This window comes from Amblyomma maculatum, chromosome 10 (assembly GCF_055883805.1).
Source record: "Amblyomma maculatum isolate TAMU_Amacu chromosome 10, ASM5588380v1, whole genome shotgun sequence".
Taxonomy (NCBI): Eukaryota; Metazoa; Arthropoda; class Arachnida; order Ixodida; family Ixodidae; genus Amblyomma; species Amblyomma maculatum.
In genome coordinates, this window is record NC_139353.1 from 111,417,667 (window position 1) to 111,442,663 (window position 24,997).

Below are 24,997 nucleotides of genomic sequence, written 5' to 3' on the forward strand. Positions count from 1 at the left end.
CCTACTGTCTGTTACGTATAAGGTATTTACTAAGGTAATTGCTAATAGAATCAGGACAACCTTAGACTGCAATCAAGGAAAGGATCAAGCAGGCTTTCGGAAACGGTACTGTACTATCGATCATATCCATACCAATAATCAGGTGATAGACAAATACTCGGAATATAACCAGCCCTTATACATTGCATTTATTGATTACGAAAAAGCATTTGACTCAGTTGAAACATCGGCGGTGATGCAGGCATTGCGAAATCAGGGGGTAGATGAGCCGTATGTGAAAGTGCTGGAAGATATGTATAGTGGCTGGACAGCAACCGTAGTTCTGCATAAAGAAAGTAACAAAATTCCCATAAAGAAAGGTGTTAGGCAAGGAGACACAATCTCCCCAGTACTATTCACAGCTTGCTTAGAGGAAGTATTCAGAGACTTGAAATGGGAGCAGTTAGGGATAAGGGTAGAAGGAGAATACATCAGTAATCTGCGATTTGCTGATGACATTGCCTTGCTAAGCAACTCGGGGGATGAACTGCAAATAATGATTGATGACCTGTATAGGAAACGTAGAAAGTTAGGCTTGAAAATCAATATGCAGAAAATAAGGTAATGTCCAACAGCCTCGTGAAGGAACAGCAGTTTACATTAGGTAGCGAAGTTCTGGAAGTAGTAGGCGCATATGTCTACTTGGGACAGGTAGTACCCGCAAATCCAGACCATGAAAAAGAAATAACAACAAGAATAAGATTGGGTTGGAGCGCATTTGGCAAGCACTCGCAGAATATGACTAACAGCTTACCGGTATTGCTCAAGAGGAAAGTATACAACAGTTGCATCTTACCTGTACCCACCTATGGGGCTAAAACGTGGAGGCTAACCAAGAGAGTTCTACTTAAGTCGAGGACAATCCAGAGGGCTATGGAACAAAAAATGGTACGGGTAACATTAAGCGATAGGAAGCTTGCACAGTGGGTCAGAGAAATAGCTCAAGTTACTGACATTCTAGTGGAAACTAAGAAGAAGAAATGGGCATGGGCAGGACATGTGGGGCGAAGATAGGATAACCGATGGTCGCTGAGAGTAACAAACTGGATTCCAAGGGAAGGAAAGCGTAGCAGGTGGCGACAGAAAGTTAGGTGGGCGGATGAGGTTAAGAAGTTCGCAGGGGTCAAGTGGATGCAGCTAGCACAGAACCGGGTTAAGGGGAGAAATATGGGAGAGGCGTCCGCCCTGCAGTGGGTAGTCAGGCTGATGATGTTTATTATTATGATGATGATGATGATCTGTTAATTTGCACTTTAAAAAGAATGTGTATAATTTGCGGAGCTTGAAACTGCTGCAAAATTTTCTCGCAATATTTTTGCGTGTTCCTCTATGCTCGTTTGGGTACCAGGGGTGGTCAAAAGTGAAATTGTTCAGAAGGAGTATGTTCCATCTAGTTTATGAACCTGCCCTTATATGTTTTTGGACGCAGTTGACCTGCTTGCCGACAATATGTAATTCTTCTATAATGTTTTCTCAGATGAGACATGAAATAGAGCTTTTAATGTTTTCATCCACTTCAATGCACGAAGATGCCTCGGATGTGTCAAAAGAATCATTAAAGTAAGATCACCTCTAGGAACGTTATTTTTGGTACTCGTCTTACGCAAAGGTCTTTATACTTATAGAATATGTGCAAACTGGCTTAGCAAGCCAGGCGCTTTCGATAAGATTCGCAGCCAGTTAGTCCGCGGAAGTGGGTGGATGATAGCTGTGCACCCTAATTTGGAAGGGGGGGGGGGGGGGAGGGCAGACATCCGATGAGGAGTAACGCTCTTCAAGGCGGATGAGGGCGTCAGTCTGAACCTGCGTAGAGCATGAGTCTGAACAGATTAGATTTTGAGCGGAAGAAAGAACGGAAATCGCGCAGACATTGTAACTTTCGCATCTCACAGTACTTTAGATTTTAGGGACGAAGGGAGCTGTAAGCCAGTGTGCACTGTAAAAGAGGGTGTTGTGTCAGCGACTAGAAAGAGATGCGGGTCCAACATTTAGTCAGCTTAGGAGCGTTGGCATTCACTGCTAGCTTTGTGCTGAGCTTCTTTTCTGTCGACGCTTCCGAAAATTGTGAGTACCTCAGCAAAAACGTTTTGTTTACCTCACCACCCAAACCAGTTGTAGCATGACATGCAGTGAAAAGCTGCTTAGCATACAATGCATCTCCGCCAATGCGGCGGCAATGACCGAGCGTTCTAAAGTGTAGTAAAACGAAAATTGTCTTTCACTCCCACTATTCCAAATCCTGCTCGTCGGTAAGTTTTCCCACTTGTCTGATAATGAACCGAAAAAATAAATTGAAATTATTTGGGAATGTTCCGCTTTATGTTCCTGCTCTGAGGAGGTGTCAGGTTCGGTGAGCATCTTCATCGTTCTAAAATGATGTGGGCGTGCGTTTGCAGAAAACTGCAGGTTGCATTCAATTTCATCGACTCATTAACATCGGTGTAAACCATGCTGCTAATTGCATTCACTGCCTATGTTACTAATTTCACCCCCTATGTTGAGTACCCAGCTTACGGTCCTCGGGGCTGGGAACTCAAATAACCCGCGACGATCACGGGTTCTCTTATAAACAGGGTGTATATGTTGCTCATGCGTCATCGCCCTTGCTGCTTCGCCGATTACGCGATAGCCGTTGCGAGGCGCGTCTTCATTCTATGTACATCTCTCTTTCTCCTTGCTCCCCTATACTCTACTCTATCCGTAAGAGCCAGTGGAGTTGACTTAACATAGAGCCAGTTGGCAGGGGCCCAGATATGGAGCCAGACTAGGTAACTGGGACGAGTTCTTTAAAACAGCATTGGAGCTGGGCTGCTTCTAGCGATCCATATATCAGAGAGCGGCACGACGCCTCGTTGGCCAGAGATAAGGTGCAAAAGCAGGTATGAACACGGGCCTAAATGCGTGTAAATATGCTTAATCGAGGTTCTTTTCCGTATCACCTGGCTCAGTTGAGGTGAACCACACTAATATTTTTGAACACAATTCTTCCAGCATGAAGGAAGGGGGAGGGGGGGAGGCGGGGTTAGCTTAGATTCGCGAAAGTACCATATCATTACCAGTTTGCCTCGAATAAACCTTTCAATCCGTTTATTGAAAAGTAAGACAAAACAACCGCTTTGTACCGCAAACCATGTGCAGGAACTTGCGCAGAACAACGACCCATACGCGCGCCTGAATACATCTATTGTACATCGATGCCTAAGTTGCTGTTCGCATATAATTCTTGGTGCAGATACGGACTACAAGGGCCCCTTGAAGGAGTGTACCAAAGGTGGGATTTCCATCTGCTACATGCAATACGTCGATATTTTCAACAGTCTGCAACTGCGGCGGAATGAAGAAGGGCAATGGAGCTACGAAGCTTTGAGGGAAACCTGCAGGTATCAGCTACCATATTGCTTTGAGCTCGGCTACAGCGAGGGCACGAAAAGGCAGGGAAGCTCTGGCCTACCGCCCTACCACATTATGGGCGAGTAATTCGGTAATAGATATGCTTGCAGAAAATACTTCTTAAACCCCACAAACCAACAAACCAACCAACTTCCGAAATGAGGTGCGCACATGGTGTGGAAACTAAATAGGACGAAATAACAAAAATTCGGCATGTTAGGCTGTTTTGACACAAACGTTTTATTTAACACACTGCGTGCTCTTAACTTGAATACATTGCAGCATATGCATAGAAGGACACTTTTTCTGCAATTCGTCTTACGTGCCCTGCTTCCGAGCTGTCCATTCTGACAGTTTTTATACCAATGCCCGTAACTGCGCGAATAGGTCCCTCGGGATGTGTGCAGTTCTGATTCGTATGAAGCAGATAAAACCTTGCGTGTTTTGTGTGCACACAGAGTTTACCTGCACAACAAGCAAGCTTTTCTCCTTCCTTTTCACTAAAGCTTCTGGATTGCACGTCACGTGAGAGAACTTTCGCGCATCGTGGAGAAGCGCTTGGCCACTCTCCACTATCTTGTCTTATATATGCATCCTGAGTTAAAAAGTAAAGAGCGTGCCCATTCGAAAACACAACTTACCAAAGTGAAACTTGTACTAGCATTATGGCATAGCCGTACATTCATGTCTTTTATGTAAGCAGAAACACCAAAATTTCGTACAGAAAGTTTATGAACTGAATTTATTTCCTAGAATCTCGACCGTAAAATTGCTGTCTCTCTCTCTCTCTATTTGCATCCGACCGGTTACGAAACTTGCCTGCAATATTATCTAAGGCTGCAAAAAATAGCGCATGTACCTTCTGTCGAATGCAGGATTACTGAGATATGTTTTTCAGATGCATAAAGCGGAAACAAAAAGTAGCAAAAAAAAAAAAAAAACGCCATGGAACTCGGCTTTTACTTTCGCTCGACGTGGAATCTGAGGCTTCTTTTTCTACCATTGCCCACCAAGCAGTGGAAGCATGGGGCCAGGTAAAGTTTTTATCGAATTGATCAGTGAGCAGTACTGGAAACCTCACGTTTATTAATGCGAATACGGTGCTCTAGCCTATAGGTGATCGCAGCGTTGCAACATGACGGGATATTGCTTTTCCTGTTGTTATTCTTCGTTGCTTGCATTATATCTGCAGTGGCTTGAATGGAATTCTCTCTGCATTACATTACATGAGGACAACGCTCCTCCGCCGTGCACAAGTGATGAACAGATTTTGGCTAGCGGAACTTTCAACTGATTGGCTAGATTTGAGGACTCGGTATGGACAGTATATCTGATGTTATCTGAAAAGTATTTATTTATTTTTCTATATCACCCCTAAACGCCCCCCAAAGAGTATTACATAGGGGATGGGTGATACAATCATAATAATGGCGATACAATTATCAAGAACAAATTCAAGAAACATTAATTAATCATGAGGCAAAACATCAAGAGAAGGAAAGAAAAACAATAGTAAAATATTGTAAACATTTCCGTTCCAGCGATGTAGCTCTTGGATTTCTTTTATGTTAGTTTCTGTAGCGATGTGCGATGACAAGTTATTCCGTTCAATGATAGTGCGAGGAATGAATGAATTAGCATCAGATGATGAATGACACTTTGCACGTTTAACTTTGAATGCATGAATCAAGTCGTGGAAGTATGATATGAGGTGACTGAAATAAATCCCTATGCAGTAATGGATGATGATAAAGCTTATGGAAAAGTGTCAACCGAGCGTGTTTACAGCGATATGATGTCTTCCAGTTCAGCACATTATTTTGATTCTGTGACGATTGTGAAAGGTGAGTATTCTGAAAATACAAAACGCACATCACGGTTCTGCAAGGAGTGAATGTTCGCGATAACATGTATGCTTGAGCAGGATTCCAAATAACCGCATAAAATTCAATTTTAAGGCGTGTTAGAGGATATAAGCAAGTTTTTTAACCTGGATAGTAGTGTCTTGGAGAGTAGGTTTAAGAAATCCAAGCGAACGGCTAGCAGTAGCTAGGTTGAAGTTAGATGCCATATTAGATCAAACTGAAGATACATCCCGTCGTATTTGGAAACATTGGTTGTATATAACATTGCCACTAAGCCTATATGTGTGGTAGATATTCGGGCTATACGAATAATGGAGAATATATGTTTTGTTTTAGCGATGTCTAAAGTCATTAACCAAGATGAGCATCATGAGTTCACTGCGTCCATGTCACTTTGTATGGATTGCCGGTCACTGCCATTAGTATTGTTGCGGTAAATTACGCAGTCATCCGCAAAAAGACGAACTATAGATGTTACACAGACAGGTAAGTCATCAATATATATTAGAAAAAGCAAAGGATCAAGCACGGTTGCTTGGGGTGCACCATATGTTACCTAAGTCGAAAAAGAATTATAATTATCCACGGATGTGAACTGAGTTCCAGAAGAAAGAACGTCGTTAAACCAGGCGAGCCCATTAGGGTGGATGCTAAGCTGTGCTACTTTTAGTAGAAATCTGTGATGAGGGACCCAATCAACAGGATTTGAAAAATCCAGAAAAACTGCGTTGACTTGAAGGCTTGCCTTAAGTTATGGTTATAAGTCAGTAACAAAGCGAGCTAGTTTAGTGTCTCATTAAAAACCCTAGCGAAAATCGTGCTGATATTTCAATTAGTCTTTTGACTTGCAACTAAATGCAAGCGTGAGGAAGAAATGTGCGCTAATTAGTAGGTGTGGTCAGCAAGAAGTGGATATTTATTACCTATTTAATGTGGACAAGAGGATGCTATTGCTGGAAAAATATACGTAATATATTGTATAGTAAGATGTAGAAGATAATAAATGTGGCATACTTTTTCCATGAAACTGTCTGGAAGGGGCTCGAGATTAATCGAAAATTCTTTCGAAATTTGTTTCCTCGCGCTGACTCGCATGACTGATGATGATGATGATGATGATTAACGCATTACAGTAGAATGTGTTCCTGTAGCTGTGTAATATTTTATTACAGCTTACTTAACGAAACGTCGTCGTGCTACGTGGGCTTCGCTCGCTGTCCTCTGTCAATGAGAAGCAACTTCACTCGGAGAGAGGAAGGTTACAGAGCGCTTCGCGCCTTGATTTGTAACACAGCGATGTTGAGGGGTAAGATACTACACTGAGGATGGCTCGTTTATCCTATCTGCCAAAAGTACGAAAGCGACGTTTCATTCTGTCGGGGTGATATTCATCAATATTTGTTAGGTGTGACATCGAGGCCAATTCTTAGTAGGCCAATGTGTGTGTGACAATTTTGTTTAGCGACTCTAAAGATGGCTGAAAATTATCTATGATTTCACCGCTACAAACTAAATTTAGCATACGAGGTGAGCTATAGTGTTTTCTGAGAGACATGACAAAGCTGGGAATGGCAATTTGTAGCTTTTCTCCTTCAACCTTGTGGTAGAGGGAGGTAAGGTCAGGCATGTAGTCTAGGCCACTGCGTCAACATGTGTTAAAGTAGGTGCGTATCTCAGAAAACAAATTGAGCGGCTATTTCAAATCAAATGAAATCTCTACCTTTTTTTCTGCCTTGTGCTGTAATCATGGGGCGCTATCGAAAAAAGCTGCCAATAGGCGGCTTGACGAGCCGGCAGTTCTAATCTGCAGATTTATTTGCTTTGTGATACCCAGGAACAGCGGCGTAATTATGACACTCGTTGTGCTGTGTTCAATATTTGTGCTACCGTCGCTGCGCAACGGTTCCTGGGAGTAGCTGCGTACATTAAGTCCTGAAGGGGTGAGCCGTCATCGATGCAGGAAGAAATGATGGCGATCGAATTGACGATAATTACAGTGGGTATGTGTGATCGTCGAAAGAAATGCGCACGTACTGCCATCATTGTAAAACTGTTATATCTCCATTTCATTCGTAGGTGCAGCCACAGCAATTAGTTGCGCAGATACGGCTAAGCTGACCTCTTGTGTAGAGGAGCAGGGTGGCGGTATGGATCCATCCCTCATGGAAACCTATGCGGATTACGAAAAAATGGCTTGCAAGTGAGTTGGATTTCGATGTGACATTGCTGGAGCAATTACTTAATGATATTAGCTAAGGGATGACGTGTTGCTCGCCTAGGTGACGTTTACCAATTCATTTAAGGATCATCACGATATGATCGACATTCATTTTCGGATCTGGCGGCGATATGATAAACTGATCTGCGTGTAAGAGATATACAATAGGGTCAGGGCAAACGCAATACTTCAGCCAGCGAAACTTATAAGGAGTAAAGAATATAGTGCTGAGAGTGGTCGGCAAGGTGGCAGTGTAAGCAAGGAGTGGCAGGAGCAATTTTAGTTTCACCACATTGTCGTGCTACCAGATTTAAGTAACAGAACTGTGCTAAAGCAAATGCATATGTACAGCTGTAATTAAATGTCTACAGACTTTGCTATCAGCAGTCATTTCTAGTACACTGAGGTGACGATAGGTGACGGTTGTGAATAATCGGACAGAAGGTGCAGATTACGTGCACCAATGTGGAATTACGTTTGCAATGTCCCTGTTAGTGGCCTTATTTCACATGATGCGAAGGAAAGAACAAGTATCGCAAAATAAACAATGAATGCTCACCATATTCTAAGTAAGAAGTAGAAGTTCCGCGAAATATTATTTCAAGAACTTGCGCAATTTGTTTCCTGATTCATACCTGCAAAAGTATCTCTTGCAGCACGGAAAAAATTTGTTTTGGGTGCAGTCAAAGTGCGGGACACCAAATAAGTTTTATCGAGTATCACATAGAGATCAGAGCGGTGCCTGCTTATGTAGCAAATGGTTGCCTCTGCAGAATCGTTGTAAGAAGTATGCAGCAGTACAACACAAAGCGTGAGGCGTAACATTTCTCCTGCTCACTATAGCCACACGCAAGTTAAGTCGACAATCAAGCTTCGCCCAGATTAAGGCGCCGCACACATCTGTTTACAACGACAGGTTGGTAGTCTTTGTTAGATATGTACTTGGGTCCTGATCAAATATCCAAGAATATAAATTTCAACTATAGAATTTTCAGCCATTTGAAGAGGCGAATCACAGTAAACTGAAAATGCCCTGTTAGTTTACTCTTCCTTTTATTTAGCAGATGAATACAGCTCCCTCCAGGTAATGCGTTCCTAGGGTCATTGTTAATTTGTGTGCGCTTATAGACATTGCTTTTTTGTGAGAGAGGAACTAGTGTTTCACTGAGCCAAGTTAGTGCTCAGTCTTTGAGATGTGTGGCTCTTGCCGGACATTACCGCAGAGTTTCTGTGCACATTATTCTCAGCCGAGAGCGTTCGATGTATTTGTGTGCAACTATGCAGCGCCAGAGGTCATCTGAGTCATCTAACAAGCCTGATAACTGAATGATTATCTACTAGGAAACGAAAATAAATCTATCAATGTATATTACCATATTGTCATGAATCTTAGAGGTTCCGTTGTGCAATGCTTCTCTTCTTTATGTAAAGTAAAATGCTTATATTGTCGTAACCGTCATGTGCTTGTGAGGGCAATTGAATATTGCATAGCGAAAAGCTAGACGAGCATTTGAACATCTCAGCTGAGGCCAAACCTGTCATTCATATAACCATTCCAGGAATATACCTGCGCAGACTGCATGTTACGACAAATCATGGAATTCGGCGTGCTCCATGCCTATGCAGTCGGCTTTGGTGGCAGTAAAAAATCTTCGCGATGCCATAGAGGTGATGTATGACTGCGAACGGTATGCTCCCCGGAACTATTTCCATTGTTTCTCGCTTCTTCGCTCATTCAGCCGCTGAATAATTTCAACATGCTCTAGATCATAGAATTTGCTTGACAGCTTTCAAGCGTAAAGTAAATCAGGCAGTAAAAAATCACGTGTATGCGCCCAAATGCCACAAGAGAGGTTTAGGCGAATGTTTCTCACTTTTTACACTGTAAGGAACATCTAGGGCGCCGTGCACTGAGTTTTACTTGTATGATTTCTTCTTCCTGCTGTTGTGCTTTCCTGTGCGCATTCGATGTCTACATTATGTGCTGTAGTATTGATATCCGCACTACCTGCGCCGGCTTATTTCGAGCCTTTTCTTTCACTTTGGGAAAAAATGGGAGAAAGTGGTGATGTAGTCTTGAGCGTTGGGTGGTTTGTTGCATACTTTTGCACGCAATTAACTTGTTAACAAGGTAAATTTGCATTACAGTTTCACTCGGTTTGCCCTCTCTGTAATTACGTCCTGTCGCTCCTAGTCATTTTTCCCCTGGATAGCCTGGTACAGTGCCACTTTTCGGCATATTTTGTTATGTCATGTTGAAAGTTTGCATTCGGTGATGTTGCTTTGATAAAGTAACTATTTTTGCTGCGCACGGTTAAACGAAGGGAAAGGGACGAGCCCAGTTCAATTCTTTTCTTTTTCCTTGCAGGCAACACACATATAGCTTTAAGATAATAACAAATAGAAGTCGGTCATGCATAAATCAAAATAGGGAACAAAAACCAACGCCAGCAGAGTACAGTAGATCATAAAGTACAAAAGAAAGCAAAATCGATACACTTTTAATAAAGGCAGTGGTGAAGAGGAATCGGATATAACTCACGTTATGAAAGAGGTTGTAATAAGCACTCTTTAAGTGGGAAATGTAAAGTCGCTGGCGAGAACGAAGCACCGAAGAATACAAGTATTATGGCCAAAGTGTATTAACAGACCACGCCGCCCTGCACGCACAAAGCCTAAAGTTTCGAGTTTGTAGAATCTGAAAAGTCTCAACAGCATTCTGATCCATAAAAATTGAGAAAAAAAGAGAGAAAACAATGGCTTGAAAATTGCAGTCCACTCAGCTTTGTTTAGCTTTTAGCGGTTAAAATTTAGAATAGTCTTACAGTCAACTCAGCTGAAGGGGTAGGTAGTTTTGGGGTAAAAATATGTAGCAGACGGAAACTTAGTGAGAGGATGATACAATCACAAGAATAACGTCAGCTTCATCACATGGACTTGGTTGAGAATGTTAGAAAATCAATTTAACAAATTCTCCCCTTCAGCAAGCACTGCGCAAGATGTCTCTAGATGAAGCATATGTAATGGTACCGGAAATGTTTGTGACGTTTGTACAGCGACCGTCGTCTTCAACATGAAATGTCAAAATTGCAAACAAGAAACAGGTTAGGCGCCGTGGCGTAATCTCTTGACAAGCATTTACCGTAATTAATAGGCCTGGAGTAAAATATAGTTTGTTTAGTGGATGATGCGTTAGTAACGTTTTCATTTCCTTTAGACATGGCCTTCCAAATACCCTCCGGGAGAACTGTATAAAATGAGGTCATCAAAGAGGTAAAGCAGGAGGCTGACCCGAAGCAAAATTGGCTCTTGATCATGTGGTGAAGAGCACCAAGGCATGCAAGCAGGAACTTCACCAAAGGACAGGCGGCTCCTCTTCCAGGACGTCTCACTTATACTCGAAGCCTGAAGCTAGTCTTAAGCAAGCATCAGCTGCCTTTCATACCTTAAAAGCACAATCACCCAGAGGTGGGAATTTGACCTCAAAAACCCCTACCTCACCTCCCAATTAAAAATATTTGGCGACCTAACTCAACCTCACCTCAAACTCAAATTTGGGGTTGAGGTCGGGCTCTCGACCTAAAAAAAGGGATCATTATATAAACCATAACTTGAAGCAAATATACATTTCTCGGGAATCCTGGGATATATAGGCAAGCCAGTATTTTGTCATATGAAGGCTGTATTTTACTATTAATTTTATACAAAAATTAATATCCCGGATAAAAGAAAAACTCCGGAGACTACATGTCCAACTCTGCACTAAAGTAGCAATCCTCTCCCCCTCCTCGTCTACCCCTTTTTGATCGTCTTCATTTTAAGGTCTACATGGGTACCAAATTACTACGCATAGGCCCATAATACAATACAAGAGTTTATCCCATCCGACCTACGTGAATAAAATTCGTATTAGAATTAAAACAAACCAATTCTTACTCTATGCTGAAAAGACAAATACTGCTGACCCTATTGACGATGACAACAATGGCGATATGCTCTTTTGCTTAATTCGAAAAAAACATTCATGGTTGCCATCCTTTTTTTTAATAAACTGTACATTACCTTGCGGCCGAATACATTAAATTAGAAAAAAATAGGAATACAGTCGTGCCTCGTTAATATGGACACTTTGGTTTCCGACCAAAACTGTACACAAAGCGTGTCATCCATAATAACAAGTCATGAATAAAAACGAAAAGTATTTTATTGCAAAAAAATTAATTATTGCTGGCATTTTAATTAAATTTGTAATTAAAAAAGCCGAGCTGTCGATGCTAACCCCTTCTCCATGAATCCGTCGATCGGAAAGAAATGTCATGTGTGCTCTTAAACCGTCAGCCAGCCTCTTGAGTAGCTGGAGTTAGTAATGCCTTGACACAGCGTAGAATAACGTTTCACAGTAAACATCCCCCTGTTCTACTAAAAAACATTTCCGTATGTCATCACAGGTAAAACCAATCAAGACGGGGGAGAAGGAACGATGCGTACCCATAGTGTTGCCGCGGCAGCGAGCCTTCTCTTGAAGCATTTCCTCGCTCACGACAGCACCATTCGCACGCACATTCCCGAAGCACATTAACAAGGCTGACTCTATTTCTTAAAACTGTGCTCGGCGCGGTCGGACTGCAGCTGATGCTGCGATGCCAACGTTGAGCCATTTATCGCCGTCCTGAGTATCGATGCTAGCGTCGACCTGGCGTGGCTGAGGCTTAGTGTGACTTGGGTCCAATTCCTCACGGCTTGGGTTGACTGAGGTAACTTTTGCCGCTTCTATTTTGGATTGACTGAGATAACTTTTGCCGCTTGTATTCAAAGATTTCCCGATTCACGCCTACCTTCAGGTCCGTTCTTTTGCGTTTAACTCAGTCATGCCAAAATTCAGACTAAAGTTGGAGGTTACGGGCTCCCGATTCTTTGCACTCTTTTTGCCTGGTTAACCTCCCTGTCTTTCCGTTCTTCTGATTCTCTCTTTTTTGCCTTGTACTGTTTCTGTAAGGAAGCGAGGTAGTCAAGTTGACTATGCAGAGGGCTATCCAACAGCCCTTTCCTGTGCCGTTTGTGTGTGTGTTGCTATGCAACAAACATTGCAAGCTGAAGTATAGTTTAGAAGTACGGCTAGTCGACTACGAAGAGCTCAGACCTTGTCAAGGCCGCATCGTTGACTGAAAGCGAAGTCGACATGCGGACCTCCTGGGGTGCGAAATGTGGCAGTTCGGCAGCGCAACAGTGACGAAAACCAGGAGCATGAGAAGGAAGGGTGTTCAGGATGGGACACCCGGTCCTGGTTGCGTGCTCGTGGCCTTTCTTTTGTCGCTCTACTTTCTGAGTGTGTCTTAACTCTGACGAAAAAGCGATAATGGCTTCAAGGAACACACTTTGTGTTCAGGAAAAAAAATACTTTAGTTCCCACCCCCACTTTTGGCGCTTGTCTTTCTTCCTATTATTTCTTTCTTACGTTTTTACCGGCCTCCCTGTTCACGTTCAGCAGAATTTATAGCGACAACATGTTGCTGCTTTCCCGACTGCGGCTTCTCGTTGCGGCGCTGCCGCTGCACCCAGAAATCTCCCTGTTCCCTCCTTTCGGGGTCTTTCTTACTTAGCTGGCCCTCAGTTTGCTGTGTCGCTATATTTCCGCTCGTACGGGCGTACGGTGGTGACCCCCCCCCTCCCCGTCCTAAAACGACGACACGCCCGCTTTGGTTCTTTCCAACTCCACAGGACTCGTTCACGCATCCGGACGTATCGGCGCGCCTTCCTTTAACTTGCGTTCGGACTCCCCTGCTTTTTTCAAACGACGTCCATATTATCGAGATAAAACCACATGGGCCCAAATGGGTTGTGTACATTCTTCCCCTGTCCATTGTATAGACACCTAGTTTCCATATTAACAAGGCATAAGCACATTTAAAAAGTTTCGTCCCCAGAAAAACTGTCCATACCTCGGGTCGTCCATATCAACGGGGGTCATATTACCTGGGCACGAATTTTTCACAATAACCACTCAAGAAACGACTTGTCATGAAAGCTAAGTCCCCAACAAAACAAAGAAAAGAAGCAAAAACAGCAACACACCAAATAATCAGAAAACTCGGCCGACGCCGATTAAACAAATGTACCTTCAGAAAACTTCAAATAGGAACGTTGTTGATGTTATAAGGTCCAAACCGGCCACTCCTAGGTGTTTTTCTACAATTCTGTGATCCCGTTGAGTATTGCAAGAATTGGCGAAACTGCTTCTTTGAATATCACGCTTCGTATACCTCCGCTTCCCAAACGTAAGCATCCAGAGTATAATACATAGCGCAGAGCCGACCGAGCCCGGCAACTCCACAAACGTATTGCCGGTCGCCCCGACGTTACATACACCGATGCTTCCCACCACCCCCTTCACCCCGCTATGGTTGCGGTTGCACTGACACCGCACTGAAACTGGCACAACGCCTGCAGCGTCCTCAACGCCGCAACTGTTACCACCGCGGAAGAGGCTGCCATCGCGTTAGCTCTGACCAACCCCTCCACCAAAGTAGTCGTTAGCGATTCTCAGCAGGCAATTCGTAACTTCGATGCAGGTCGTATATCCAGACAGGCTCACACTATCCTCCGATATTTTCCCTTACCGTCTACACCTCGTCTTCTCATATGGGCTCCAGCCCATGAGGCGCTCAGCGGGAACGCACAGGCGCATGCTCTAGCCCGAGAACTCGGCTATATACCGGGCGGAGCACCCTCCTCAGCCTGCCGCTTCCTCTGACATTCCCCAAGGCACTCCTTTACGCCTTGTTACTTACACGGACATCCTCCAGCGTTATCAGCTCGCACGGTGTCTATACCCCTCTGCACATCGGGAACTATCCCGGCGCGAGACCGTCCATTGGCGCAAAATACAAACAGGAACATTTCCATATAGCAAACTTTTCCCAAATCTCATTGCACTTACGTGCAAACACTGCTCACAGCCGGCCACATTCAGTCACATGGTGTGGACATGTACACAATACAACACAGACAATTCAGCAACAGTGGATTCGTGGGAGTCCGTCCTGCGTACCACCGAGCTCGGCCAACAGCGCCAGCTCATTTTTCGCGCATTGGAGGTCGCAGAGTCCCAAGGGATCCCTGCTGACCTTCTCTAAGCAGTGCAACCAGTCTTTCGGCTGGTTACCCCTTTTTTGGAGTAAATAAAGTGGTGATCATCATCATCATCATTACGTTGAAAAATTACAGGGGTCGCAACTGCTAGAAAAGAGGGCTAAACGTGCAGAACTTTCGTATCGCGAATATCGTCTCGTCCGTCAAATTTTGCCCGAGCAAAATGTCCAACACCCACCTGCCTCCAAAACAAAATGAAAATGATATAAATACCTGTACGTCCAAACAGAATACTGGAAACCATTTCGCCAGAAATTCTCAGACGAGCTACTTTGTGGTATTCACTTGTTTTCCTTTAAAGACTGAACTAATAAACTGCATGGTGGTATCTCCGAACCTGCTTCGCCGCATGCACTGCACGTGCATCCAGAGAAACCGTTTCCTGTTAGGGTCGGATAGTTACTGCACATAAACGTACAATAAAGGCCACAGCAACATAAAGGAGGCGAGCAACCAGCACGGAGGGTCCGCGCTCACTGCTGTGCATGCGCTCCTCCCTTCATCAATACTGTCATCAATACAAACCAAAGGTGGTGTCTTATGTGTTTCAGCTCCGTCTTCAGAGACTACATCGCGGTTTGCAATACTTGAAAAAAAAAGAGAGAAAAACTAAATGGGACTGCGCCGGTAAGTGAAAAGGCTCTGGAAAGATGCCAAAGAAAGAGTTAAATGTGCAGGAAGAAGCCTGTTCTCTGTTGGTCAGTGCACGAACGTAGATCACATACAAGAAAATATGTATAAATCAATACCATGCTGAAGAAAGTAATAACAAATGTCCAACACTAAAGACGGAAGACAGCTGCGCTTCCCAGAGCATATAGAAGACCTGAGACATCGGCTTCATTCCTCAGTGCTAGCATGTAATTGGTTTCATTTACGTATATCTGAAATGATTTTTAAAGAAAAAACGAATGTCTGAATATATGAGTCCGACATCTGATCACAAACATTTTCATCCGATTGATTTGTCCGTCTAGAGCAGGCGGCAGCTGTGACTTCAGCGCCTAGAAACAGGCATGCACACGACAAACAGTTCTGCTCCGCGCCATCTGCGCAAAGACAGTTGGTTTCGCTTTGTTTGCGGAATCCGGCAAAAGCACAGCGGGTCACCCTGAGTTATGTGGTTAGCGCGCTACTAGGTGTTCGAGCCAGCGGCAAGCATCAGCACAAAAGTCAGAGGAAGCAGAGGTAGCGGGGGTGGCGGGCGGGGTGCTCGAGGAGATTTTTCCGCAAAAAAAAAGAATCCTCCTTCCAAGAAGACCAGAGGATTGCATCATCGCGTAGCTGACATTGCGGTGGAATACCGATAGCTGGGCAGTGACTGTGGCATCGGGTCGTCCGAACGGGGGGTAACCGAACACCAAGAGTCGGCGGCCACACCGCGTTAGTACGCTCGAACAACGCGTAAAAAGGGGCACTCTTTGAAGTAAGCCCCGGCAACTGCAAAAATCTTGACCTCATAATTTCGACCTTACACAATGACGACCTCACTGAACCTCAAACTCCCGCGTGAGGTCGAGGTCCAATTTAGTGACCTCACTCAAAACATTTCGAGCTGTCACCGACCTCACCTCAACTTCACCTCACTCTGTGAGGTTGAGGTCGAGCTCATGAGGTTGTCCACCTCTGCAATCGCCTTCCTTCGCTTGTATTGATAGGTGCCGCCACGGCGCACTTTAGATCGCTAGCAGCACTTTACAAAAACGCCTCTACCGAGTGCTGAATACATCCCTTTTTGACACATGTCCTTTTTTCCTCCCAGCGTGCTTTAAGTTGGCGCAAACAGATGATAAATACCATTATATTAAGATCAATTCTTGAGACGCAGCTGCAAGAATAACAGTTGATGGCGAATAATGCAGTGCGTAGTGCGCGATGTTACCAAAGGTCCCGCAGTACAAGAGCGTGTGGCGATGGCGCAGTTAACGGCGGACATGTGGATACCCTATGGCCTCGTTCACATTCGCCAACTTACCAAGGATATATCTGGATTAAATACGTGTGTTTATTTTTAACGGAATCGTGACACTGGGGGTTACTGGCACAAGAATAGTGTGGAATTTATAGTCGGCGAAATATTGTTTAGATCAAGCAGCGAAAGGTGACTGGCAAAACATTCGACATTGTAGAAACAGAATAAATTGGCCACGATAATTCGAGGTACATCTCGGGGCATCTTGCATGACAACGCAAATGATAGAGCCGCGTCTATAGGCAAGGCTGAGTGTAAATAAATAATGAACACGTGATCGTTCCTTGCGGCTCACGCATAGTGCACAGTGCACTACTACGACTGCCAGCAGCAACAAATCAAGTTTACAAGCGTTTGAAAAATCAGCACAGATGCCCTGCGCAATCTGTTTCTCGCTAAATGCCTATATTATGATTTATTTTGATTAAATATTTGAGACTGTGCACATCCTAATTATGTACTCTGAAAATGTTCACCTCACGCTTCGTTTGTCAAGAATGTATCGGCAAAAAGTTGCGCCTGACAACACGAACGGAACCGCTGGAAGCAGGAGTGATGCAGTGAGCCTCAATGATATTGCAACAGAAATCGTCAAGATGCAAGCTCTTCTACGAGAAAACGCCCAGGCATTCGCCTCTCTCGCTTCCAAGGTGAGCCTCGTGTACGAAGCACACAAGCCTGGAAATTTGTCTCAGGTGTACCATGGGTATTCTCTAACGACGAGGAGCAGTAACGTATTCATTTATAAAATTGCTATTCTATTTCTGATCCTCATTCTCAACATCAGGTCGAAGAAAACGCGAACCACAATATGGCGTCGATGGAATCAATTCAAGAAGGTCTCCATGTATTACACAAACAACTCGGCCGTCGATGTGAGTCTTAATCAAGGCCTATTGCAGAAAACGCAAAATATTCATCTTGAATATTCCTCTCATTAGCCGGCAGCACCTGGGTAGCTCTGGCTCAAGGTCGTCTTGAATAAATTTTGTGAAACTTTCAGGGTGCCTCAAGTGCTTTGTGAAGCAGCTGGTTTGGTTTAGGTTTGAGGTTGTTTAAGTTTTATTCATCACCAGCTTAGAGACAGAGAGCCTGCTCTTCAGGTGCTCTCAGAAGCCATGGTGAAGTTGTAATTCAATGAAAAATCTTACTAAACCTCTCGGATAGTAGCGACCTCTGCGAGCCCTGGTGCCGGTGAACAGTTTCAATAATAAATCTACTTATTATACTTCATCATTTGAAGAAACACTTTTTCAGGCTACTTATGTCGCTTCTTGATTCAATCGTGGCCTTTAAATTGCTATTTACTGCGATTGCCTCCCGTGAAGAAAACCGTGATCTTGAGAGCTGTGCACAACGCTAAAGAAGAGATAACAAATGACTGCTCTTCAGAGTAGGATGGCAAGGTCAGTACATATTTCTATTCGCTAGTATTAATCTTTTGGAAAGGCAAAGCGCTGAACGTTTATGTACGAGCATCACGAGCGCGCTGTGCAATGATGATTCCCGACAGCATGTTGAAGAAGTGACACCAAGGATTACAATCATCACTAATGATAAATTAGAACATATTATTTTTTGCGTTTGTTTTGCGCTAAATCAAATACAACAACTTCATAAATACGTTAAGCTGCGTGCTAATGCTGAATATCACATTTCAAGTTAATGCATACTTTTTATTTAAGTAACACAACAGATCTTGGTTGTGATGAAGAAAACTTTGTGGTCAGAGAAATGGAGACCTACCGTTAAGTAAGGCCGAAAGTTGGCCGAGTTGGTGAACGTTCATGGTGGAAAATAGCACGAAAAGTACACGAAGGACGGAAGGACGATACGGACCAGCGCTAACTCGCAACTGGGGTTTATTGCTGAAGCACGCAATAGATGCTGGTCACTTCAACAATAAACACCAGTTGCGAGTTAGCGCTTGTCCGTGTCGTCCTTGCGTCCTTCGTGTACTTTTCGCGCTATTTTCCATATAGAAATGGAGATATGTTTTTGCGGCACCAACAGCTACTGGTGAAAGCGGTGTTCTTTAGACAGGCTTCGCGAGGTCGTCAGAGCAGTTCGGAAAGTTACAAGGAAGTGGAGCGAGACTCTTCGCCAGTATAATTGTAGGAAGTTCTGGCTTGTCTACTTATATGTCCGCCGCCACTAACATTGGTGTGAATCTAGGGCGGCTGACCGCGCTCACCTCTTTAGAGAATGCGGTTCGCAAGATACAGGCAGTCACTACCAGAAATCTAGTGTCCAACTTTACAGCACAGATTTCATCAACCTCATAACCAGCAGCATACAGTCAGATGCATACTGCTGAAAAACGTCTAAACTATGTCCACTTCTGTCGCTCCGTTTTGGTCTCTGCGAGTGCCAGAGCAGTACTGGTAGTCATTCATTTTTAAAGAGTCTCTACGCTTTCGTTCCCAGTGGTGTCTGAATGGCCACTCGCTTCTAGAGAATGAAAGTGGTCAGAAGCCGAGTAGAATATTGTGCTCCTGGATGCCTTTTGCCACTGCAACAGGCGGACCACTTGGGGCATCCTATCTCGACTACACGTAAGCTACGCCTTCAGGTGTCAAGCGTAATAGCATAAATGTTTCGTTCCGGACCGCCACAGGCTTCCCGAGATGTCTGTGAGCCAGATCACTGGGCTGGTTCACTGTTGCTTCTTCTATAACCGAGGGGTTCGAATTCGAGTAGGGAACAATTTGTTCGACCATTAGCTAAACGTCGAGGCACTCCTTGAGGTGCTGTTCTCTCTCCTACCCTCTTCAATATTTCTCTCCCCCTCTTCCCTCCCAAGCTGCCAAATTCCCATCCTTCACCACATCTTTTCAACAAGTGCCAATATTCCTTGTGGGTCATCTGCATCTACGGGTCATACAAAAGAGCTTTCATCATGGCCTAGACCCATCGATGCATTTCTCACTGCAGCCGGTCTCTATCATGCTGCGGGAAAATTCGAACCCCTTAAAGCATTATCTTGACTCAATGCAAAAGTAAAGACTTGATTTTGTACGCCGTCTCTGCTTTGCTTGACCATCAAGACCAAACTGGTACTCAGCCTACCTAGAAACAAGTCGCGCATCCTGGTTTGTATGTTAAGCTTGTATATGACCACGAGATTATTTGACCGCGTCATTCATTACGCGCAGTGATTAAATACAGGTGGTTATTTATTTTGGGATGAAAATTTAACTTCACGTTGCATCAAGTCATACATCGTTGCATACTATATCGAGTATATTTGCACAGCACTACCTGCGGCCCTAACTTATCGCCGTAAATAGCTAACTGTGATATAAAATTGAACTGTCACTACGTCAATTCATATAAAAAAGTCTCAGTAAGAATAATTGAAGCTCAAATACTAAACCACGAAATCGTATGTAAGCCAGTTAGCGCTATTATTTCTCAGTTCGAAAGTTATTAACATGCAAAATATTTTTGCATAACTTTCCTTACAAGCGCACTCCTATATGCCACTTACCTGCCTTCGACTATATGATGCAGGCATTTAATTAGTATCCAAATGCGCGTCTTGGCTCCTCTCCACATGCAGCGAACTCCGCACAACCCCTCCACCTTCTTGCAGTAAGAAGCTGCTTGATAACACTCATCTTGTGGTCACTCAGCACTCGAGTAGAACTAGGCCCTTGCTTGCCGACCTGCCTATGTATTCGCCTTCAACTACTTGTTTTATTCTGTACCTTACACTCTTTTCACCAATATACAAATAAACACCATCGACACAACCTTAGTGGGCATATTAAACACTGCTCGAAACCTTTCTTTCCTCATCACTGCACAGAGCGGTTTTCCATGGGCCTCTCATTATATCCTCTCTTATTCTGCATCGTGACAAGTGCACTCATATATGCCACTTACTCCCTTCGACTATATGATGCAGCCATTTAATTAGTATCCAAATGCACGTCTTGGCTCTTCTCCACATGCAGCGAACTCCGCTCAAGGCCCCCACCTCCTTGCAATAAGAAGCTGCTTGATAACACTCATCTTGTGGTCACTCAGCACACAAGTTGAACTAGGCCCTTCCTTGCCGGCCTGCCTATGTATTCACCTTCAACTACTTGTTTCATTCTGTACCTTACGCTCTTTTCGCCAATATACAAATAAACACCTTCGCACAACCTTAGTGGATGCTCGAAACCTTTCTTTCCTCATCACTGCACAGAGCGGTTTTCCAAGGGCCTCTCATTGTATCCTCTCTTATTCTGCATCGTGACTTTCAGTTTGCACGGATTTCTCCTTAGTCATCTACATCAGTGGTGTACGTTTCATGCGCGCATAGTTCCTATTCGTCTCCCTTACTTCTCAGCACTATCTGGCTCCCAACGTTCATGTCTTCTCTCCCTTTAAACACGTACCCCGTATTTCATGCCAGTACTGCATCGCCTTGCGGCCGCGTAGCCCCGGTCTACGCTATTCGCGACCCAGAAAGCGGCCATGAATTCACCCTTTTTGGCTCCTTAAGGATTCAAAAGATACGCTCTTCCCCTCTTCACCTCCTAGCCCTGAAACCCTAAAGAGCGCTCCCCACCTCCTCGTTCAGACGCATTGACTTTCTGCATCCTTGGAATTGCCCACGTCACCCAGACCTTTGCCTTAATTCCCTTTCCAGTCGAGTAAACAGTGTACTTCTACTTATCTGCCGCTCATGGCCGAACACTTACACTGGCACAATTGGTTCAGCCAAAGGACAAACGAAAGGTCTTCATACGGAAGTCTTCCATTGTTTTTCGCAGCAGTGTTTCTGAGCATTCAGAGATTCGCGGCAATGAGCTCATTCAGCAACAACACCACGATAACATAATTAGAGAGTATTTTTCTCGGGGAACGATGGTTGACTCACCCTGGCACGCAGCAATATAAGAGACCCGCCTAAAAATCGGTGTCGCTAAATATATGTATTATCTCGTCATTGATTTTTCATTGTCATTCAATTCATTGAACGCCCTAATTACCCTTACGCACCCCAGGCCGTCATTCACAGCCTTAAATGGGTAAGCGAATAAATGTATCGCACTATTACTGCCAGCATTATTCATTACCCTGAACGAAACGCTAGCAGAATATATAAGGTCTAAATTCACAGCAGGGAACCATCAGCGTCAACAATGCGCTGAGAGAACGAAATTAACTTTTCTGAGGGCGATTTCATTGAGGAACGTGTGATAAGCACGGAGCGAGAAATATGCGCAAATATTTGCCGAATAGAAGCTATTCTAAGGCCAGAATTGTGCCTGTGAGAATCGTAAATTGGTCATAATGTTTCAGGCAGCTGTTTGTGGAATGCCCTCACCATTGAATAAGCATTGCTTTTGGTTGCGAAACCAACATTATGCTAGGTTTCGCCTCGTCGTGTACCCCGTGGCCGGTTGGCACAAATGGCTTTGAACAGCCGTTGCCTAGAAACCAAACCAGCCGTGCTCCGTCAGATGGCGCCGCAGTCGGCACCGCATCACTGCCGCTCGCTACCGCCAGATGTTCTGCCTTGTTTTGTTGCGAAAGCAACACTCCAACAGCCAAAGCGAGACCGCGGGGGGCCGCAGCTACGCCGTGCACGTGAAGAGGCGTAGCTACGGTCTCCTCATAAAAAAATGTTGGCTGTGGTTTAGGTTTGGTGAACCGTAGCAAATTGCGATAGCAACGGCCTAAGCTTTTTTTGCCTGCTACATTATTCCCGTGTCACGCCCTATCAGTGTAAGTACTACATTTTAGGGGACACCTAAGCTCATCCTTTGAGGATATGACGCGAGAGCGTAAGCTACTAGCCCACATATAAAGTTGCGCTTCAACCAAGCCGTATGGACGTGCGTGCATGTCGTAGCGGTAACGAGAATGCAAGCGGCTCTGGCAGGCAGATTCTGATATCAATCTCTCATATTGAAAGGAGCGGCCTGAGTTGGCACCTCCTGCCCGTTGCATAGGGGTGACGTGAATGAAAATGTCATGTCAGGCTGTTTCTAATGTCTCCCTCTAACATGAAAGGAGAGGCTCCAGTGAGCGCTCTTGCTTAGTTCTCGCTCGCCGGAAATACGCTGGTGACTAGCCTATCATCATCACTACTATCATCCTCACGGTACAGAAGGAGAATTAAGATGGGCTATTCACAGTCACAGGCGTGACTCTGTTGATTAAATCGCTCTGCTGGAGAATCCGAGGCATGGATGTTCGATTCCTGGTGGAGACAATTTTTTTATTAGGAAACCGTAGCTACTCCTCACGTGCGAAGCTTAGCTGCGGCCACCAGAGGCCTCGCTTTCGCTGTCGGAGTATTGCTCTCGCAAAAAAGGCAAAACATCTAGAAGGAGAGAGCGGCAGCGGAGCTACGCCTACTGCGGTGCCATTTGGTGGAGCTCGGTTGAAACGGTTGCTAGGCAAGAGCTATTCAAGGCCATTCGCGCCCACCGGCCCCCGGCAACGCGAGGAGGCGAAACTTGGCGTAATGTTGCTTTCGCAACAAATTGTTTCTTCACCGGGAATCGAACCTCCATCCCACCGATTCTCAGCTCCCCAGCCGAGTGGAATAACCAACTGTGCCACACATGGGACTGTGAATAGCGTTAAATCTAATTTTCCTTCTCTAGCGTGAAGATGACAGCAATAAGGATAATCGGCTAGTCAGCAGCGTATTTCGGGCGAACGTGTACCCAGCAAGAGCGCTCACTTGAGCCTCTCCTTTCATGTGAGAGGGGGACATTAGAAAAAGCCTGCTATGACATTTAAATTCATGTCACCCCTATGCAAGGGGCAGGAGATATCAACACAGGTCGCTCCTTTCATTATGGGAGGGTGATATCAGAATCAGCCTGCCAGAACCGTTTGCATTCTCTTTACCCCTACGTACGCCGGCACGTTCATACGGCTTGGTTGAAGCGTGACTTTATATGTGGGCTGGTTGCTTACGTTCTCGCGTCATGCTCTTAAAGGATGAGCTTAAGTGTCCCCAACAATGTCGCACCTTACACTGATAGGGCGTGACAGGGGAATAATGTAGCAGGCAAAAGAAGCTTTGGCAGCTGCTTTCGCAATTCAACTAGGGTAAACCAGAGCTAAATCACAGGCAACGTTTTACATCCACATTTGGCAGTCAGCTGAACTTTTCGTTCTAACGTATGCCTCCAGAGGACAAAATGCTCCGGGCTGTGCCACGCGATTCTCGATACTCCTAATTTTCTTTCCATGATCTAGAACTACCAAAGGTTTTAAAAAGCTTGCGTGATGTTAGCAGGTATACTAGGTAGACCAACCTCGTGTTCCAAGACGCTGTAGGTGGTTATCTAGACGGTGTACTGCGTTTTTATTGTATTGTATTGCATTGTTTTTTTTAGCGCATAAGCAACTCCGGCTATCGTGCGTCAGAAACAAGGTTTTTTTTTTTATTTTGTGCATAAGGGTTGTTATATAGATATATTTTTTGTTAAACATTGTTCAAGAGCTTTGCATTCATTAGGAAATGGAGAACATTGTTAACTTCGACCAGTGCATCTTCTCCGAACAGCAGGCTGGGATAGACAGGGATCAATTCCGCGTAAAAATGTGCAAAATAATTTTTCTAAACTTCTCTAGCTCAGTGCAAGAAAGTAGGACGTGGTTTATTGTTAGTTCACCTCCTAATCTTTCACACAGAGGTCTGTCTTTTTTCTTTAGAATAAAGCTACGTGTCAGACAAGTCTGTCCGATATGAATACGACATAAAATGACTTCGATGAAGCGTTTTGGTGACTGCACGATTTTCATTCTTCAGTGATTGGTTTCGCAAGGTAAATTATTTAGTTCGTTGTTTCATGAAGTCTGCCATTTTACTTTCAGGTTTCTCTTTACAAGTCTTCGAACATCTTTAGTGGTATGTTGACTGGCTATAGTTTAGTATGACGGGCTACTGCGGCACATGCATCTGCTCCCTCATTGCAGCTGATTCCAACGTGGCTTGGTGCGGCTACAACGTGCGCCTATTATATTATGTATGACGTCTCCGATGAAAGGTTCTGTAGCATTTCTGTGATTTAATGCTGTGAAACGCTGAGAAAATCGGTATAAATGATGCTGTTTTCAAAACCTGTCTTTATTATTTTTCTACTGCCAAAGAAATGGCATGACATTCAGCTGTGAAAATTGTTGAGAACCCTGGTAACTGTACTATTTTTTCCAATTATTCTTATACCACAGCACTTCCAACGTAAGATGCTGCTTGTGCCCTATGAGAGTGCATTTGTATTTGGTTGTATTTGTCATTTAGTGCCACAAATTATGCCAAGTGCGAAGAACCAATGAATGTTATTTGTATTTGGTTGTATTTAGTTGTATTTGTTATTTAGTCCAAAGAACTATTATACTATA

The 24,997-nt window shown here is 44.3% G+C and overlaps 1 protein-coding gene across 3 annotated transcripts; it reads left to right on the forward strand.

Annotated features, from left to right (window-relative positions):
• Positions 1–1,877: 1,877 nt before the first annotated feature.
• On the forward strand, positions 1,878–17,635 carry LOC146177243 (uncharacterized). Of its 3 annotated transcripts, none has more exons than XM_084581112.1 (7): positions 1,878–2,103; positions 3,272–3,419; positions 6,467–6,600; positions 7,371–7,494; positions 9,072–9,185; positions 17,130–17,283; positions 17,421–17,635. In XM_084581112.1, exons 1-7 carry the CDS (start codon positions 2,013–2,015, stop codon positions 17,517–17,519), a joined length of 864 nt encoding a protein of 287 aa, XP_084437238.1. In that variant the 5' UTR covers positions 1,878–2,012; the 3' UTR covers positions 17,520–17,635. The 3 variants fall into 3 exon arrangements, with proteins under 3 accessions (XP_084437238.1, XP_084437237.1, XP_084437239.1); XM_084581111.1 differs by having other exon boundaries at positions 1,879–2,103; positions 9,072–9,200; XM_084581113.1 differs by lacking the exon at positions 9,072–9,185 and having other exon boundaries at positions 1,885–2,103.
• The last annotated feature ends 7,362 nt before the right edge of the window (positions 17,636–24,997 follow it).

What these genes read in the sequence shown, in the direction of transcription:
- LOC146177243 (XM_084581111.1), top strand. Translation starts at nt 2,013, where the DNA reads ATGCGGGTCCAACATTTAGTCAGCTTAGGAGCGTTGGCATTCACTGCT. An exon ending in TGTCGACGCTTCCGAAAATT is followed by an intron (nt 2,104 to 3,271) that starts GTGAGTACCTCA and finishes TTCTTGGTGCAG; the next exon opens with ATACGGACTACAAGGGCCCC. An exon ending in GTGATGTATGACTGCGAACG is followed by an intron (nt 9,201 to 17,129) that starts GTATGCTCCCCG and finishes TCGTTTGTCAAG; the next exon opens with AATGTATCGGCAAAAAGTTG.